This window comes from Neofelis nebulosa, chromosome 11 (assembly GCF_028018385.1).
Source record: "Neofelis nebulosa isolate mNeoNeb1 chromosome 11, mNeoNeb1.pri, whole genome shotgun sequence".
NCBI classification, from domain to species: Eukaryota; Metazoa; Chordata; class Mammalia; order Carnivora; family Felidae; genus Neofelis; species Neofelis nebulosa.
In genome coordinates this window covers 41,223,850-41,241,170 of record NC_080792.1, presented here as the reverse complement: position 1 = coordinate 41,241,170, position 17,321 = coordinate 41,223,850, and the positions used below count along the sequence as shown (strand labels likewise).

The 17,321-nt window shown below is 40.4% G+C and overlaps 1 protein-coding gene across 4 annotated transcripts in view; it reads right to left on the bottom strand.

Moving 5' to 3' along the window:
* The window catches only part of B4GALT6 (beta-1,4-galactosyltransferase 6), a 98,694-nt gene that overhangs the window by 61,922 nt on the left and 19,451 nt on the right, over nucleotides 1-17,321 (bottom strand). For 2 of the 4 annotated variants that reach the window (XM_058692427.1, XM_058692426.1), the window contains exons 2-3: nucleotides 13,478-13,594; nucleotides 5,907-6,020 (exon numbers count right to left, since the gene is read on the bottom strand). In XM_058692427.1, the coding sequence (XP_058548410.1) occupies nucleotides 5,907-6,020; nucleotides 13,478-13,594 (231 nt within the window). Of the gene's footprint in view, nucleotides 1-5,906; nucleotides 6,021-13,477; nucleotides 13,595-17,321 lie in introns of those variants that run through there. The other 2 variants (XM_058692428.1, XM_058692430.1) reach the window with 2 other exon arrangements.

The window sequence follows — 17,321 nt, the reverse complement described above, 5'->3', positions numbered from 1 at the left end:
TATCCTGCATTACTTGTTTCAGTTAGCAATCACCAAGCCAGAAACTTGCTCATTAACCCTGATCCCTTGGTTGGCCACCACATCTAGCCGATGGCACCCCTAGGGCTTCTTTTTGGTGCCTTGTCCTCTCTCCAATGCCACAGCCTCGGTATATGCTCTTGTCATTCCTCTTGGCCCAGGCAGAAAGCTCCTTGCTGGTCTTCCAGGTTCTAGTATTTTCCCATTTTCATCCATTTTTCCACTTCTCATCAGAATAGTCTTTCTGAATACCATCTTAGTCACACTACTCATCTGCTTAGAGCAGTGGTCTTTGTTCATTTTGTTTTATCCTTTTTTGCCCCAGACCCTTTGAAAACTGTACACTCATCCTAGAGATAGGCACACAGGCCACAAATCAACCCTTTGCATATATGCTCAAGGGCCCTGCTCCCTCTGAGGCCTATCTCATGGATGCCCGGGGACTCCTGGAACCCACATGGCCCTCAAGGCCCCTCCCCTCCCTGTCCAGCCTCACTTCCCACCCTGGTCACAACAGACCACCCTCCATTCTCACAGAACCCTTCAGGCTCTGACACTGTTACCTCAGCTACTAGTGAACTATCTTGCAAGAGCCAATTACAATGTCCCCTCTCACTGACATCTCCCTTTTCCTTTTCGAATGAACCATAGGTTCCCTTTCATCACATAATAACCCATTCATAGTGAGGACGCTGCTTTTCTGTGAGCGTGTTACCTGCTCTGGCTGTTAGACACAGGGCCATTCAGCTTCGTGTCTCCTCTGCCTGCCCCTGTGAACAACCCAAGGCCACTACATGTGCAGCCACAGTTTACTCGAAAACGGTTCCCATCTCTTTTTACAGTACACATGTGCATGATGGTTTGTCATAGTACATATTCTTTGAGCTTCTCTGAAGTGTACATATCTTGTCCCTTTCTCCTGATTTTCATTTGAGTTATTGAAATTCATCTCAAAAAGTCCTTATAGCTTTTGTTATATTCCTAAGTCTAGCAACTATAGCAATTACCAAGGTTAAACCATAAAGGGAAATATTCCACAAACAGTAAGGACAAAATATATGAAAGTTACTGGAAATGTATTCTGTTCAAAGAATTAAAAGATAGGAAAACTCCAGGCAAGTCTACCTTCATTTTAATGCAAAGTACACAAATGACATTTTCCCCACTCTGCTTCACTCACAAAAATCAAACCGTCCACGCTAAGCACTTGTTATTTTTTAGGTCTGGAAAAAGTGAAATTTCTACTTTACTTTGTTAGCAAGGAGAGTCTCACATAAATTTAAGAAAGCTGAAAATGGATTAGCCCTCTGGAGGATCTATAAATACTAACAGTGACAAAGAAGTCACTCATATTGTATAAATAACACACATTAAAACAGATTTTACAGGGGCCCCTGGGTGGCTCAGTCAGTTAAGCGTCCGACTTCAGCTCAGGTCACGATCTTGCGGTCTGTGGGTTCGAGCCCTGCATCAGGCTCTGGGCTGATGGCTCAGAGCCTGGAGCCTGCTTCCGATTCTGTGTCTCCCTCTCTCTCTGCCCCTCCCCCGTTCATGCTCTGTCTCTTTCTGTCTCAAAAATAAATAAACGTTAAAAAAAAAAATTTAAAAAAAAAAATTAAAAAAAAAAACAAAACAGATTTTACAGGGGCGCCTAGGTGGCTCAGTTGGTTAAACGTCTGACTTTGGCTCAGGTCATGATCCATGATCTTTGAGTTCAAGCCCCGCATCGGGCTCTGTGCTGACAGCTCAGAGCCTGGAGCCTGCTTCAGATCCTGTGTCTCCCTCTCTCTCTGCCCCTCCCCCACTCATGCTCTGTCTCTCTCTGTCTCAGAAATAAACAAACATTAAAAAAAATTTATAAAATAGATTTTATGGTATAATTGACTGAATGTAAAATATTGCTGAAATCCATGAAATCCATTTTATCTAAATTCCAACTGGAAAAGCCACATGTTTATCTCTATGGTAATCCAGTGCTGGCAGTCCCATTGCTCCACTAGAGAAAAATAAAAAGGAAGCTACAGCTAGATAATCAAACACACCAATGTTAAGCCTCAACTTCACTTTTGGTGAAAATTACAGGAAAATTAAGTATCATTCATACTTGGACAGTTTTCATCAAAGTAGATCTTCTCCCTACACGGACTTCGTTTAACTATTATTTAGGGAGATACTGCATTCAATTATTTTGTGCAATATTATAAAAAGATTTTACACTTAGGTATTTTGGTATGCCATTCTCTATTATCAATGGGAAATAATCCTGTGAACTTAAAAAAAAAATAGGGATACATAGGTAAGTATAAAACCCCTTAACTCCACCCATTTCTCCCAGGTTTCTCATTCCCTTGATCATCACAACGTGTAGCTCCATCAAAGCAGTGAGGAAGAAAGAGAATATCAAACTAATGTCTATCAAGCTTAAAGCACTGCACTTCTTTTTATCCTTGCAACACTGTGAAGTTGATACAATACTCCCTAGTTTACAGATAGGTAAAGTGAGGCTCTATTTTGCAGAGGTCACATGACTCAGTGAAGGGGCTCTCCTGGATGGCTCAAGTAAGGCCCTCCTTGGAAGAAGCCTCATTATATTGGCTGTTCCCACGGCCCCGTTCTAAGTAGTTATTTGTACATGACCAATCTTCTAACTACGACATGGGGGTGGTGCTGGACCCAAAGCCAGCAGCCCATGAGGAGGCCTTCTGTGAAAAGGTGGCTCGCCCAACCAGTGTGATCCTCTCTTGTGAAGAAGACTCTGACGGAAGCAGTGATAAGGAGCAGTAGCAGCAGGACATTCAGTGACAGGGCAGTGAGTGCGCAGCAGGCCTGACAGAGTCTCTCAAGCACCACGACAGGGACATCTACAAGTTCAGGGCTGGAGGAGAGCAGTGCTAGTAGGAAGGACTGGCAGGCAGATGCTTTTAAACAGAGTTTAATTAGTACCCATAAAGCAGTAATTAAGAAAATGGCAACTAAACCGAGAACAGAAAGATTTCCTAAGACTGTAAACCCTTGAATATGCAAATTATGAAAATGAAATTATTGTAATCAATATTTCAACAGAACATTACTTAGTGGTTTCAGAACTGCACAGACAAAAACATTCATTTTTAGAAAACCAGGGCTACAATAACAAAGTAATGACAAATACACGGCCACAAAAATCATAGCTTCATTCTCTATTATAAGACAGCAAAGAGACAGGAAGATTCGAGCCAAGTGAGAATCTTTTTTAAAATACCCATGCCCCCTGTCAGATTAATAAAATCACTTAGAGGTTGGGACCAAGAATCACAAAAGTTCCTCAGGCCTGATATAGCCTACTCTAGGCTGGTGGCTAGAGTAGGACGTACTCCAGATTGGTGGCTCTCAAAGTGTGGCCCAAGGATCACCAGCACCCAGGAACCTGTTAGGGATGAAAATTCTCAGACCCCACTCAAGATGTATGGAGTCTGAAACTCCGAATGTGGAGCACAGCAACCTGAATTTTAAGACTATCCAGCTGATTCTGATGCACCCCCAAATTTGAGACCCATGGCCTTAGATGACATTGAAAGGGGACTCTTGATTGTAAATATATAATTTCAATAATTTACCAACGATACTTTCAGTTTATAAATATGATAGGCAAAGGCCAATTTCTTCAAGAAAGAATACTTATGTAAAGACATAAAAAACACATTTTGATACTGAGTTCTTTAGAACCCAAGGATAAATAAGCAATTCAAAAGCATATTTATTTAATTTTTTAATTACATAAAAATCAACATATAAGCTTATCTGTATAGATCATGCTTAAAATTGGGGGAGGGGAAACATACAAAGAAAAAAATGCCAAAATGATAGCCCTGCAGCTTCTGAGTGATTATAGTGGGCTTTTAAATGATCATGTACTGTTTTCATAATTTTGAAAAAATATGTATTTTTAAAAATACATATTTTTAAAATACACCATCTTTGTTGCTATCTCATACACAAAAGTTAAGTACAAAATGGTAAAACTATTAGAAGGAAATAAAAGAGTATTTGTACGGCCTTGGAGTAATATAGAAAGCTTTCTTGAGACAGAAAAAGCAAAAACTTTAACACGATTGATACACTTGAAAATATCGTAACTTTAAACTTCTATAAAACAGAAGATTCCATAAACAAAATGAAAAGACAAGCCAAGGACTGTGAAAAGCTGTTATACAATACATACAGCAGACAATAGGTCACTGTTGGAATATATGTAAAGAACTTCCATTAATCAGGACAAAAGCCCAATTAACCAATATGGAATCAATAAAGCACACAACTGAGTGAGTCACAGGAGAGAAAATTCAAAACCACTCACTAACCCATCAAAAGTTACTCAAACCCATTGCTAATGAGAAAAGTGAAAATCCAAACGAGATATCATTTTTTAACAAATTAGAAAATATATTTTTATCACATTAGCAAAAATTTAAAAGTCTATCAATATCAAAATAGTTACATTCATGCTTTGATATTGAGGATATAAACTGGTACAGCTCCAGGGCACCTGGGTGGTTCAGTTGGTTAAGCGTCAGACTCTTGGTTTCGACTCAGGTCATGATTTCACAGTAAGTGGGATTGAGCCCCGCAATGGGCTCTGTGCTGACAGCAAGGGCCTGCTTGGCATTCTCTCTCTTCCTCTCTCTCTGCCCTTCTCTGCTCACGTGCTCTCTGTCTCTCTCTCTCAAAAATAAATAAGCACTTGAAAAAAATGAAAATAAAAATAAAAATAAACTGGTACAGCTCCTTTGGTGCAAAACCAAGCCAGCCTATGTAGCAACTCCAGTTCTAGGGATGAACCCTCAAGCATATATGTACCACATGCAGAGAAATCTGTACCGTCCTGCTCCCAATAACACTACTTTGTGATAGCAAAAAAGTGGAAACCAAGTAAATTTCCATCAGCAGGTAAAAAGGTAAATGAAATGTAGTACCCTTATTCAAACATGTACAATACAGTAATTAAGGAAAATAAGTAGATCTATATGTATCAATGTGGATCGTTCTAAAAAAATTAAGGAAGGGCGCCTGGGTGGCTCAGTCCGACTTCAGCTCAGGTCATGATCTCACGGTTGGTGAGTTTGAGCCCTGAATCAGGCTCTGTGCTGACAGCTCAGAGCCTGAAGCCTACTTCCAATTCTGTCTCCCTCTCTCTCTGCCCCTCCCCCACTCATGCTGGCTCTCTCTCTCTCTCTCTCTCAAAAATAAATATTTAAAAAAAATTTTTTTAATTAAGCAAGCAAATTCTAGAAATAATTGTAATCTTAAGACAATTTATATAAATTCTTAACACCTTTGAGACATTATAACTGTCTACCTATTTCTGTAAAAAAATTTTTTTAGGGGCGCCTGGGTGGCGCAGTCGGTTAAGCGTCCAACTTCAGCCAGGTCACGATCTCGCGGTCCGTGAGTTCGAGCCCCGCGTCAGGCTCTGGGCTGATGGCTCGGAGCCTGGAGCCTGTTTCCGATTCTGTGTCTCCCTCTCTCTCTGCCCCTCCCCCGTTCATGCTCTGTCTCTCTCTGTCCCAAAAATAAATAAAAAACGTTGAAAAAAAAAAATTAAAAAAAATAATAATAATAAATAAAAAAAAAAAAAAAAATTTTTTTTAAATAACCTGTAAGAACACATATCAAACTCACAATAGAGGTTGCTTCTGGGTAAGCGATAAGCTTTTTCTTCAACTTTTCAATCTCCCTCCCACCCCAAAAAAATGCTTTGTCCAAAAAAGAAATATCAAGTAACATGCTACATAACATGAACATTAGCACCCACAGTTAATGATCTGAGCATGGTGTGCTCAAACCATATGATTTGTATTATTTTATTATAACACAAGCAAACAGTTAAGTCAAAATTAGATGACACTTACGCATATAAGGCAGTTTTTCTGGGCAGGGGAGATATGGTGAATATGTGAAGTTTTCCGGAAGATATGTTGTTGTTTGAACAAGATAATCACTTGAATTATTGCCTTCAGGATAATCTTGGAGAGAGAGAAAAAAGTTACAACCAAAAAACTCCCTTTTGCTTTCTTTGCTCCTAGTACGAAATATGTCACTACCACTGTGAGAAGGCCTACAGTATGCAATCTACAGAAGTACTTAAAAGCAATTATCTACAAAGAACTAGAGAAAAGCAAACGCAGCTGCTGTGGCTACTCTCCCATTCACCCTTCACTGCTGCTAGAAAAGACCTCTCAGCATGATTTCCCAAGGGAACTGGGGAAAAGTCTAGAGAGCAGCCTGGCCAGATCTGTGCATACATACAGAGCAGGCTTATCTGCAACCATAGGAGAACACCTGCTCCCATCCCTCCCCCGGCTGAGCAAGATCAAAAGGGAATGTGAAAGTATACCAGGGAATCCTCTCCACCGTCAAACGGCCAAGGGTATCCTGGACAACCACACCGTCACAGCACAATGCTTCTAGTAACCATGGAGCAGAGGGGTGGGAGTACTGTTTTCTCACCACCCCACACTTAAGAAACTGAGATTTACCACTCAAGTTACTTCTGTAATACGGTCCATTTTAAATCTTTTTTTTTTTTATTTTTTTTTAACATTTATTTATTTTTGAGACAGAGAGAGACAGAGCATGAACGGGGGAGGGGCAGAGAGAGAGGGAGACACAGAATCGGAAGCAGGCTCCAGGCTCTGAGCCATCAGCCCAGAGCCTGATGCAGGGCTCGAACCCACAGACCGCAAGATCCTGACCTGAGCTGAAGTCGGACGCTTAACCGACTGAGCCACCCACAGGCGCCCCCCATTTTAAATCTTTAAATTACTCATTCCCAATAGCAATAGCAGGTTGCAGTCCCTGGGGAGCTGTGAAGCTCTATCTCATGTTAGGTCCATTATTTTTAGATACTGCAAGTTATACAGCATACAGGGAGGGCACTAGTTAGGGTGCCACAGTCAAATGGGGAGTTCAAATCCTTGCTCCAAAATGCCCTAGCTTTGTGGCACAGGGCAAGACAATGTAGTTTCCCACCTGTGCCTACCTCATGTAGCCATTTTCAGGTTTCAGTTAGAGAAATGCTCAGAACAATCTGGAGCCCATATATATACTCACTGACTAGAGCTATGAGTGACTGGTTCAGAGACGTGCATGTGACTTAACCTGGGACAGTCAGAACCTTAGGAATTTTGAACTTGGAACCAAAGAGATCATGTTTCGGCCCTTTCTGTAACAAGGTTCTGAGATTCAGGCCTGAGAACCATGACCTCTATGTAAAATGAGGCCAGTCTAAGAGAATGAGACCAACACGCAGTAAGAGACAAGACTCGGAAACAGCTGATTAAACTACTGTCTGTCTCCTAGGTCATAAACCGTGTCCCCACAGGAAATGAAGCTCTAGCAGACACTTTAGGAAAATGCAAAGATATTCTCTCAATCTCCAGTAATCTGCTCTGTTGAAACAGTTATTCCTATCTGAACTGGTCTGCATGAAAAGAGAGAAGAAAGAGGAGAAGAGGCATGTGACTGCAAAAAGAGGCCTGTCTGTCAGTGACCAGCAAGCAAAAGGCGAAAGGTAAAAATCACATACCTCACTAAACTGGAAAAACTAAACCCTCTCACTGTGGAAAAATGGTAGAATCCTGTCAATTGAATATGAATTATATTAGAATAATCAAATACCAAACACCTGCATACTTTTTGCCTAACATAGATATTCACTCATCATCAAAATGAATTTGACAAGGGATGCAGCCCGGGCTCCAGGATGGCACTTCCGAGGAAAGAGACTCTCCCCACCCCCAGGCACACCTGCTGGACGGGACCTGCAGAGGCTGCAAGAGGAGGTATAAGGGGATCTGGTACCAAGGAGAAGACAGAAGCTGGAGGAGAAGGTCCAATTCTAAAGGACTACATGGAAATCCCAGTTATGAATTTGGCAGGGCATGGGGAAGGTTTTTTTTTTTTTTTCAACGTTTTTAATTTATTTTTGGGACAGAGAGAGACAGAGCATGAACGGGGGAGGGGCAGAGAGAGAGGGAGACACAGAATCGGAAACAGGCTCCAGGCTCCAAGCCATCAGCCCAGAGCCCGACATGGGGCTCGAACTCACGGACCGCGAGATCGTGACCTGGCTGAAGTCGGACGCTTAACCGACTGCGCCACCCAGGCGCCCCGGCATGGGGAAGGTTTTAAGGGAAGTGCATTTACTGCCAGGAAACCCCACGATAAGATGTACAACTGCTAAGGCCTATTCCACCAGGAAGCTGGAAAGCCCCAGCGACAGAATCCTCCCAATGCCCCTCTCCAGAGGAGCCCTGGAAAGCACTCAACAAAGAAAATCCTCCAACCCAAAGGGGAGGGGGCGTTTAGTGGACATTAATTGTTTTGTAAGCCCAGGGACACACCAAGAGCATTGAGACCCCTCTAGCAGTCCACACCCTATATGTCCCCCATATATATCTGAATGATTTAAGATACTGAACATAAAAGAAGTGTAAGTCCATTAAAGTTCTGATTCTTTCCTTAAGATGCTTTTTTTTAAAATTTTTTTTTAACGTTTTTATTTATTTTTGAGACAGAGAGAGACAGAGCATGAATGGGGGAGGGTCAGAGAGAGACAGGGAGACACAGAATCTGAAACAGGCTCCAGGCTCTGAGCTGTCAGCACAGAGCCCGATGCAGGGCTTGAACTCACGAACCGCGATATCATGACCTGAGCCGAAGTCGGACGCTTAACCGACTGAGCCACCCAGGCGCTCCTCCTTAAGATGCTTTTTAAAAAATATATCCAGATATAGATCAAATTTCAAGTTATATTCAAAAAACTTTTCTTCATTTATGGGAACTCGTACTATAGTAGGCATTTACTATACACTATGCATTTGTAGGAGCTAAAAACAGCAGATAAATAAGGTTGTCCCTGGACTTTATGTGTTCAGAAGATTCATTTTCTTATAATCCTGAGGCAGATAAATATTAACATTCTCAAAATTCCCAAGCAATTTCTTCATGTCATGTAGTTAACTTTAAATAAGAGTATTTTCTTATTGTGCATAATTTATTATTTCTTGTTATTAATGTCTGGCTCCTTCTTTTAGCCACTTGCTATGATTCTATAAATCTACATCCAACTCACAGAAGTAATAAGCTCTCTAGACATTTCTGTAAAACAAACTGTTAACGATAGCTCCCCCTGGGAAGCCTGGTGGCAACGGGAGGTCTGGAGGATTGTTTCACTTTTTATTTTAGTGCTAGAATGACTGAGTCTTTCGCAAAGTACCCTTGCATCAGTTTTTAAAGAACCATTAAAAATAAAACAAACCTCAAAGACACACAACAGGAATATATTCACTTCCTTTAAACACAAAGTTTTGGAGCTAAACATGTTATTCTTGGCCACATCATCACAAATGATCATAAGGGTCTCAACTCATTGCCAGACTTACAGAAAAGTCTCCGCACCCCTTGAGTACTGCGTCCAGTGGGACTTATGTCATCCCGATGTATTATGTATAAATCCATCCACTCAACCCCTGCCACTAGTCTGAATATCTTTTTTTTGAAATCAAATTGCCTTTGATTTCCAGTATCTAATAAAGTATCTACAACATGGTAAAAAATTTACTGTAAATGAACACCTCACAACTGATAATACAGCCAACAATTTAAGCTTTTGCAGGCTATACTGTAATAAACCCACAAAATCATTATTGCCACAAAAGTGCTTAGGTCCATCAAGTAAAACCACTGCTTTCAAAATCAGGAGCAGTTTTAAAAGGTTATGCATGATAGATGCAGTTGAGACTGATCTACCACAACTGCTGTAAAATATAGACATTATTTCATCTAATGAATGGATGGATGAAAACACAATGAGTTCTGGGCCCCCAGCCTTCTTCCTCTCTTCTAGCACCACACCTGAAGGAAAGAGAGACACAGAATGAAAACTGCTGGGCAGGTCCCCTCCTCAGCTCTCATAGGACCTTATGACTAATGGAAAAAGGACCCTCAAGGGCGTAGTTTTTCCCACAAACGGCAGCTTAAAACAGGTACAGAAACTCAGTGAGAGTTCTAGCCTGTTTACCGCTGCTTATGGTGGGTTGCCTGTGGCGTCTCAGACCCTGCATCTATCAAACGAGGAAGTGTGCTGGGTTATTTCTAACAAACCTACCACTTCTAACGCTGCATGACAACTATCCTCTGCTTCGGTAATTATTCACTGATTACATCTTGTTTCTAAACTTGACTAACTCTGTAGCTATAAGGCAAAGCATCATTTGATCATGAGAGTGTAATTTCTTTACAAAAGTATTACATACAGTATGTATTTACATTTGGTGCTTCAGAAAGCCAGGTAAGAGGTTAAAAACCCTTTTCTGAAATCAAATGTGTGCTTAGACATATCACAATCTATTTGCCATCAAGTGTTAAATTTTAAATGAGCCAGTACATGTTAATCGATTTTCCCCTAGAGTTCAGTTAGCTCTTTGTACACCTTATTGGCCATTATCTCCTTTTTGCAGATTATATCTGTATGTCTGTGCAGAAATAAACTGCATTATATTGGTGCACCTGGATGGCTCAGCCGGTTAAGCATCTGACTCTTGATTTCCACTCAGGTCATAGTCTCAAGGTCATGGGATTGAGCCCTGGGTCAGACTCTGTGCTGAGCATGGAGCCTGTTTGGGATTCTCTCTCTCTCTGCCCCTCACCCACTCACACACGCCCGTGCTTGCACGCGCACACATGCACACACTCTCTCTCTCTCTCCCAAAATGAATAAACTTAAAAGAAAAGAAATAACAGTATTATAAATAACCATGTATGCTTCCATCTCTCCCAAAAGCATAGAGATCCTCATACAAAGGGAGGATATTGTTCTTAATGTTGTATCTCCAGTATCTAGTAAAGTACACTAACCATACCAATTGTTCAATATCAGTGAACATGGCAAAAGCCTCATAGTTGCCTACTCAAACTCCATTTTCTCTTTCTCCTTAGGTAACAGAACCCCAATTTCATTCAAAGCACCAGTGTACCCAGCTCAAAGACTGTAATTTATAGCCTGTTATAACAAAGTCCTGGCCAACGAGATTTAAACAAAGATACCATGTGAAACTTCTGGGAAGTCTCCTTAAAAGGGTCCCTCTGTTCTTCCCTCTTCCTTTCTTCCTTCTTACTGACCCAAGTACAAATATAAGGACCGGGGCCCTATAACAACCTCAGACTGTAAAACTCTGTGACAGAGCAGAAGATGGAAGGCGTGTGAGGACACTCTCCACCACAGCCACAGATAGCCAACTTCCAGACATAAGAATATAAAGCCTCATGTGCTTAAGCCACTGCAGCCGGGTCTTTCTTATGACCAATCCCGATCTGTAGCTGATACAATGACTGTCCCCAGAGAACAGTGTTACCACCAGTGAAGGAACCATGTGAAAAGTTTTCAAAGGTTGACAAAAGTAAGCCAACTCTTACCAAAGCTGGCATTAGTTGTTGGGTCACTATTGAAAATACAAGATGGAAGGGGCACCTGCGTGGCTCAATCGGTTGAGCGTCCAACTTCGGCCCGGGTCATGATCTCACAGTTTGTGAGTTCGAGCCCTGCGTCGGGCTCTGTGCTGATAGCTCAGAGCCTGGAGCCTGCTTCAGATTCTGTGTCTCCCTCTCTCTCTGCCCCTCCCCCACTCATACTCTGACTCTCTGTCTCTCTCTCTCTCTCTCAGAAGAAGTAAACATTAAAAAAAATTTTTTTTAAAAAGAAAGAAAATATGAGATGGTAAAGGGGAAAAGAGGATTTCCCCATTTCTTTCTTGTCTTCCAGTTGTGGGGTCTTGACTCAGTAATAAATTCTCTTAATCAAGCTCAATGTTCTCACATAAAACTTATTCATGCCCCAGGAAAAGAACCTGATCATGCACAGAAGTCCAGCACTCCCTTATACGAATACAGTAACCTAAAGATGCTGAGTATTTCTGTTCAGTGGAGTGAACTTTTAGTGAACACTTTCACAATCAACTTATTCAACCAGAACAAGTCCTAAAGAAGCTTTTGTAACGTTTAAACTGCTCCTAACACTGACCTACTACTCAGAAGACCAATTAAAGCAGAAGACCAGTTAACAAGATTTTTACTATACTATTAAAATTCCAAGTACAATGACAGTCTTTCTAAAAGAAATTTCTTTAAAGTTAAAAGGGAGAAAACAAGAGTGTTTTGATTTGTGACATCATCAAACAAATCAGGCAAATGGCTAGAATGGATTTTGTAGAAGCACACGTGAAATTAAATTAAGAATCAATATGATACAGTCTTGAATTTTTTAGAAGGGTAAAACTATTACCCACCTTAACAGACATTTTAAGAAGATCTATGGTTGGAAGATAGGGACTTCCTATTAATAGAGTGTGTGTGTGTGTGTGTGTGTGTGTGTGTGTGTGTGTGTGTGTGTCTGCCTCTTGTTTACAATGGCACATTGGAGAACTATTGACATAAATTAAATCTTTTTTTTTTAATGTTTATTTATTTTTGAGAGAGACAGAGACAGAATGCGAGTGGGTTGGGGCAGAGAGAGAAGGAGGCACAGAATCTGAAGCAGGCTCCAGGCTCTGAGCTATCAGCACAGAGCCTGACACGGGGCTCAAACTCACAAGCTGTGAGATCATGGCCTGAGCTGAAGTCGGACGCTCAACCGACTGAGTCACCCAGGCACTTCAAATCTTTAATTTTAACTGCTTAAAATGAGAATATAGAGGATGCAACAAGTGACAATGAATCATTAAAACCTTTAAGTAACCTCTAATAACACTTCAGGAGACACCGCAGAAACTCTGCCACATGGGGGCATGAGCATTCTTCCACAGTAGTTAAAGCTATTTACATCAAGTCTACCTTCATTAAAGCACTACTTGGGCATATTACTTAAGTTTTAACCAAATGTGATTGTGATGGAGAGTCTACTTCCAGATAATATTTTTAAAGAAGAGCAGCTAGCTACGGATTTCCAATCTTCAATAATTTCTCCTGAAGCCCCCTTAAAAAGCCATACAATTATTAAGAATCTTCTGCAATTAAAAACAGTAAGTATTTTCTAGACATAGTTGAAAAACATTTTAGGAGTCAGAATGGGCATAAAGAGAGACAGCAAAAGGACTAATATGGATAAACTACTCTCTCTGTGGTTAATTCCTCTTGACAATAGGTGAATTGGAAAAGCTTTTTGCATTGTATGCTTGCAAGAATTAAGTATCTTTGGACAAAACCCCCGTCCCCTCTGTGAGAACACTTTTACATATCCTAAAACATGGGACAGCCCTGGCTCATGCAGTACAAGAACCTCCCCGCACAGACAGTAGGAGACACCTTCATCATTAACAGAGTTACCTAGAGACAAAACCAGAGGCTGCGAGACTTGGTTTACCTCTTTTCGCTACAAACGTTAAGAAACAGAAGCAGAGAAGGAGGAAGCAGCTAGCCATCTCACCTGTACCGTTGAGTGTGGTGTTCTTGTTTGTGTACAGCCTGATCATATGTCCTATGGTCTTCACATTTTCTCTCAACATTATTCCTCGAGCTTGTACCATGAAGAGATACGTGTTGGCTACAAAAGAAAAAAGATGAAGTATCATGACTCAGTATGCTTTTGTTTTTAATTTAATAAAATAATAGTCAGAATGAGGAACTGTCCAACAGACCCCAACTGACTTAATCAGCATGTCCAAAGAGAAAACAGAAATATAAAATGATTACTGCCCATTATCAAAAACTTATAAAAACAGCGGTGCTTGGCTGGCTCAGTGGGGAGAGCATGGGATTCTTGATCTCAGGGTTTTAAGTTGGAGCCCCAAGTTAGGAGTAGAGATTTCTTAAAAAAAAAATAAAATATAAAAAACAACAACAACAACAAAAACATAAAACAAACTGCTTTTTTAAAACAATAAAAATGAAAGATTTAAGTAGTGATGTCCATCAAATAGAATGAGACTAACTGAATATCATAATTCCTTTATTCATAAATTATTTTCTACCATAAAATATACTTAGAAATTTCAAAAAAGGCATTTTACTACAAATATACAATCACATAATATACTTTCTCTAATTCTATATGAATTCCCTCAAATCAAAACTCCAACAAAGGCAAGCATTCCTTATCTAATCATAAATATATCATAAATCACCACATCTAGTATGAATATGAATCTCACAATAGATCTTGCAAATTCTCAGTGTCTTTGGGGAAGGAGAGTTAGGGGGCAGAATGACCTAGAATCAATACCTATTTTGGTAATTTCTCTCTACTGAGTTAATTTCTTGGAACTTTTACACTCCCTTTCAATCACAAATCTACCTACCAGGATTGTAAAAGCAGACAAAATCAAAATCAATGTGCATTTTCAAGTTGGTACATTTAATTCTTAGTGGTTAAGTGCTTCGAACTAGGCCCCAAATGTCTTCCTTTGGGAGAAACTGATAAATTGACCAAGATTACAAAAATCTCTGCCTTTAAGAGATGCCAGGCCTCTTCAGAGAGGCACAGAAGTAATCAAAAGATCCTTTCTTTCTCAGTCATGATTCTACAAGCACAATGCAGGCGTAACTTTGGACAGCTCACCGAATCTTGGCTTCCTCCCCTAAAAAAGGCAGTACTGCCCTGGCTGTTCTCTAAAGCCCCTTCTTCTCTAAATTCTCCAAGCATACGGCCAAAACATCATGAACTCCACACAGTCAAAGGGAGGAGGATCATTTTCATGGCAAAACCAAAAAACTGCAAGGTTCACCTAATGACTCTTAGGATTTTAAAATAATCTGACCCTGAACACTGTAATGACACTCTCAAAAAATGAATGCCAAGTTAAAAAATCTTAAATGCCAACTAATTTTCTGGGTCTTATTCTACTTCCTTGAGATGATACAAAGAGATGAGCAAAATGTAATGTTTACTACCTCCTTTCCCATTTTTTATGTCAATGTTAATTTGCTCGAAATACAAAGAAGCAAAGTAAATAAAACTAGTAGAGAACAGAGTAAAATAACACTCTCCTCTTACCTTCAATCTGTAACAGAGACAGAAACAGAAATCCAAGCTTCACATAAGTTTTACCTCAATCATTTTAAGAGCATGTCTACATCCTCTCTAGAAAGCAGTCCTATAATTATATATAACTCATTTAGGCTTGAATTTATTACACCCGTGGGTTTACAAACACAAGTTTTTATTACATTTTTGCCCTTCAGTGGACTTTAAAAGAAAGAAGAAAAGAAAACAAAGTGCAAAATGAAAACAAAAGAATAGCCAACCAAAACAAATGTAGGAAAACAAAACTTCAACTGAATTGATACAGGGAAAAACCATCAAATAGAAAACTAATGCCAACTGGTTTTCAACACCCTGGATCATTTAAACTTGAACTTACGTAGGAAATTTATTGTCGGCGATGTAAATACCTTGTAAGACTTGTTCCATACCAAACTGGGGAAAAGACCTGTCATGAAGCAGCAGGACTGAGGCCCCTGTCAAAGTCTTAGCCTCCAGGAAACAGTACTGAGCCTAAGCAAGGATGTGCGAGTAAGAATGTAGATGCACTACCATGTGTCCTAGAAATAGAATTTTTTTTAACTACATTGCTTTTCCTTTTAACACACCAACTCATATACAGAAAATTGTCTGACATCTTGAAGCCAAGTCAGATTTAAGCAGCAAGGAAAACATCGGGTATAGAAAAGAAATATCAAAGTCAAATGGTCCTAAAAACTTCAAAACATCAGGTAACAAAACTGCTAAGGAACATTAAAAAATTAAAAAAAATTAAAAAAAAAATGCCTGCCGGCAACTGTGACAAAGGTGAACCATTTACTGAAAGAATGCATTTACTACTCGTTAGATGGATAGAGAAAAAAATTCAGGAAAGCAAGACACCAAGCCCTCCAAATGGAAAATCTATTAGTTTGTCTTAAATCATTTACAGCTAATTGAGTTACATTCCTTAGGTTAATGGTCCTCGTGGGTTTAATCCCCAAAGATCAAAATCCATTAGGGAATGAAGCTGTTTTGTTTAGAGTTGTCATTAATGGGAAGAATGCAAGGTGTCAAAATATTGCAAGGCACACTAAACCAGCATGAGAATGCTTCCAACTACCTGATTTCCAAACACCCTACAGTATTAACCCACTCAAATAACCATATGACTGCTAATTATCACAAATATAAAATGGAGTATCTTACTGGCAAACCAACAAATTCGACAAAATCCTCTTCTAAAATTTCTATTCCAAGGGTAAGAAACTGCATTTCAGAAAACAAATAGGAAAAACTTTCTCAGCTTTGCCCTTTGGTCTTGAGACAACTCAGAAATACACTAAAAACTACCACTGTTTAATTAAAATCATGCCCTGTTCTCTAGTTAATTTGCTATTTGCCTCTGCTTTATGAGACAAATTTATTTACATTGTTCTGTTTTTGGGGTGGGGAGGGGGTACCTATAACTTAACAAAAACAAAAAAACTTCAAAAATCAACAGTTTACAACTTCCAGACATCTCACCCTGGGTTTGCGAGGCAAGAAATTTATGAACTTGCCTCATTCTCAACATCAGAAAACTAAGGAATGTACTGTGTCTCCCCATCTCTTTCCACATCTAGCTTTGTTCAGTGAAAAAAGACAAGGAGTATGTGCCAGTCTGCACTGACCTGGAAATGTTTCCCGAGCTTCAAAGGCCTCAAACACAATATCCCCTTGGTCCCAATACCACGTTCCTAACCTTACGACACGCTAGCACAGATCCTTTAACAGAAAGTAACCCAGTGAAGGAGATTATGTGAGTTAGGTACATTTTAAGTGTAGCACTGGAGCTAAGAAAGAGGTGCAAGAAATACAACTTGGGGTGACATGTATTTAAGAGTGGGAATTGGGGCGCCTGGGTGGCTCAGTCGGTTAAGCGGCCGACTTCAGCTCAGGTCATGATTTCACGGCCCGTGAGTTCGAGCCCCGCGTCAGGCTCTGTGCTGACAGCTCAGAGCCTGGAACCTGTTTCAGATTCTGTGTCTCCCTCTCTCTGACCCTCCCCCGTTCATGCTCTGTCTCTCTCTGTCTCAAAAATAAATAAATGTTGGGGCGCCTGGGTGGCGCAGTCGGTTAAGCGTCCGACTTCAGCCAGGTCACGATCTCGCGGTCCGTGAGTTCGAGCCCCGCGTCAGGCTCTGGGCTGATGGCTCGGAGCCTGGAGCCTGTTTCCGATTCTGTGTCTCCCTCTCTCTCTGCCCCTCTCCCGCCCGTTCATGCTCTGTCTCTCTCTGTCCCAAAAATAAATAAAAAACATTAAAAAAAA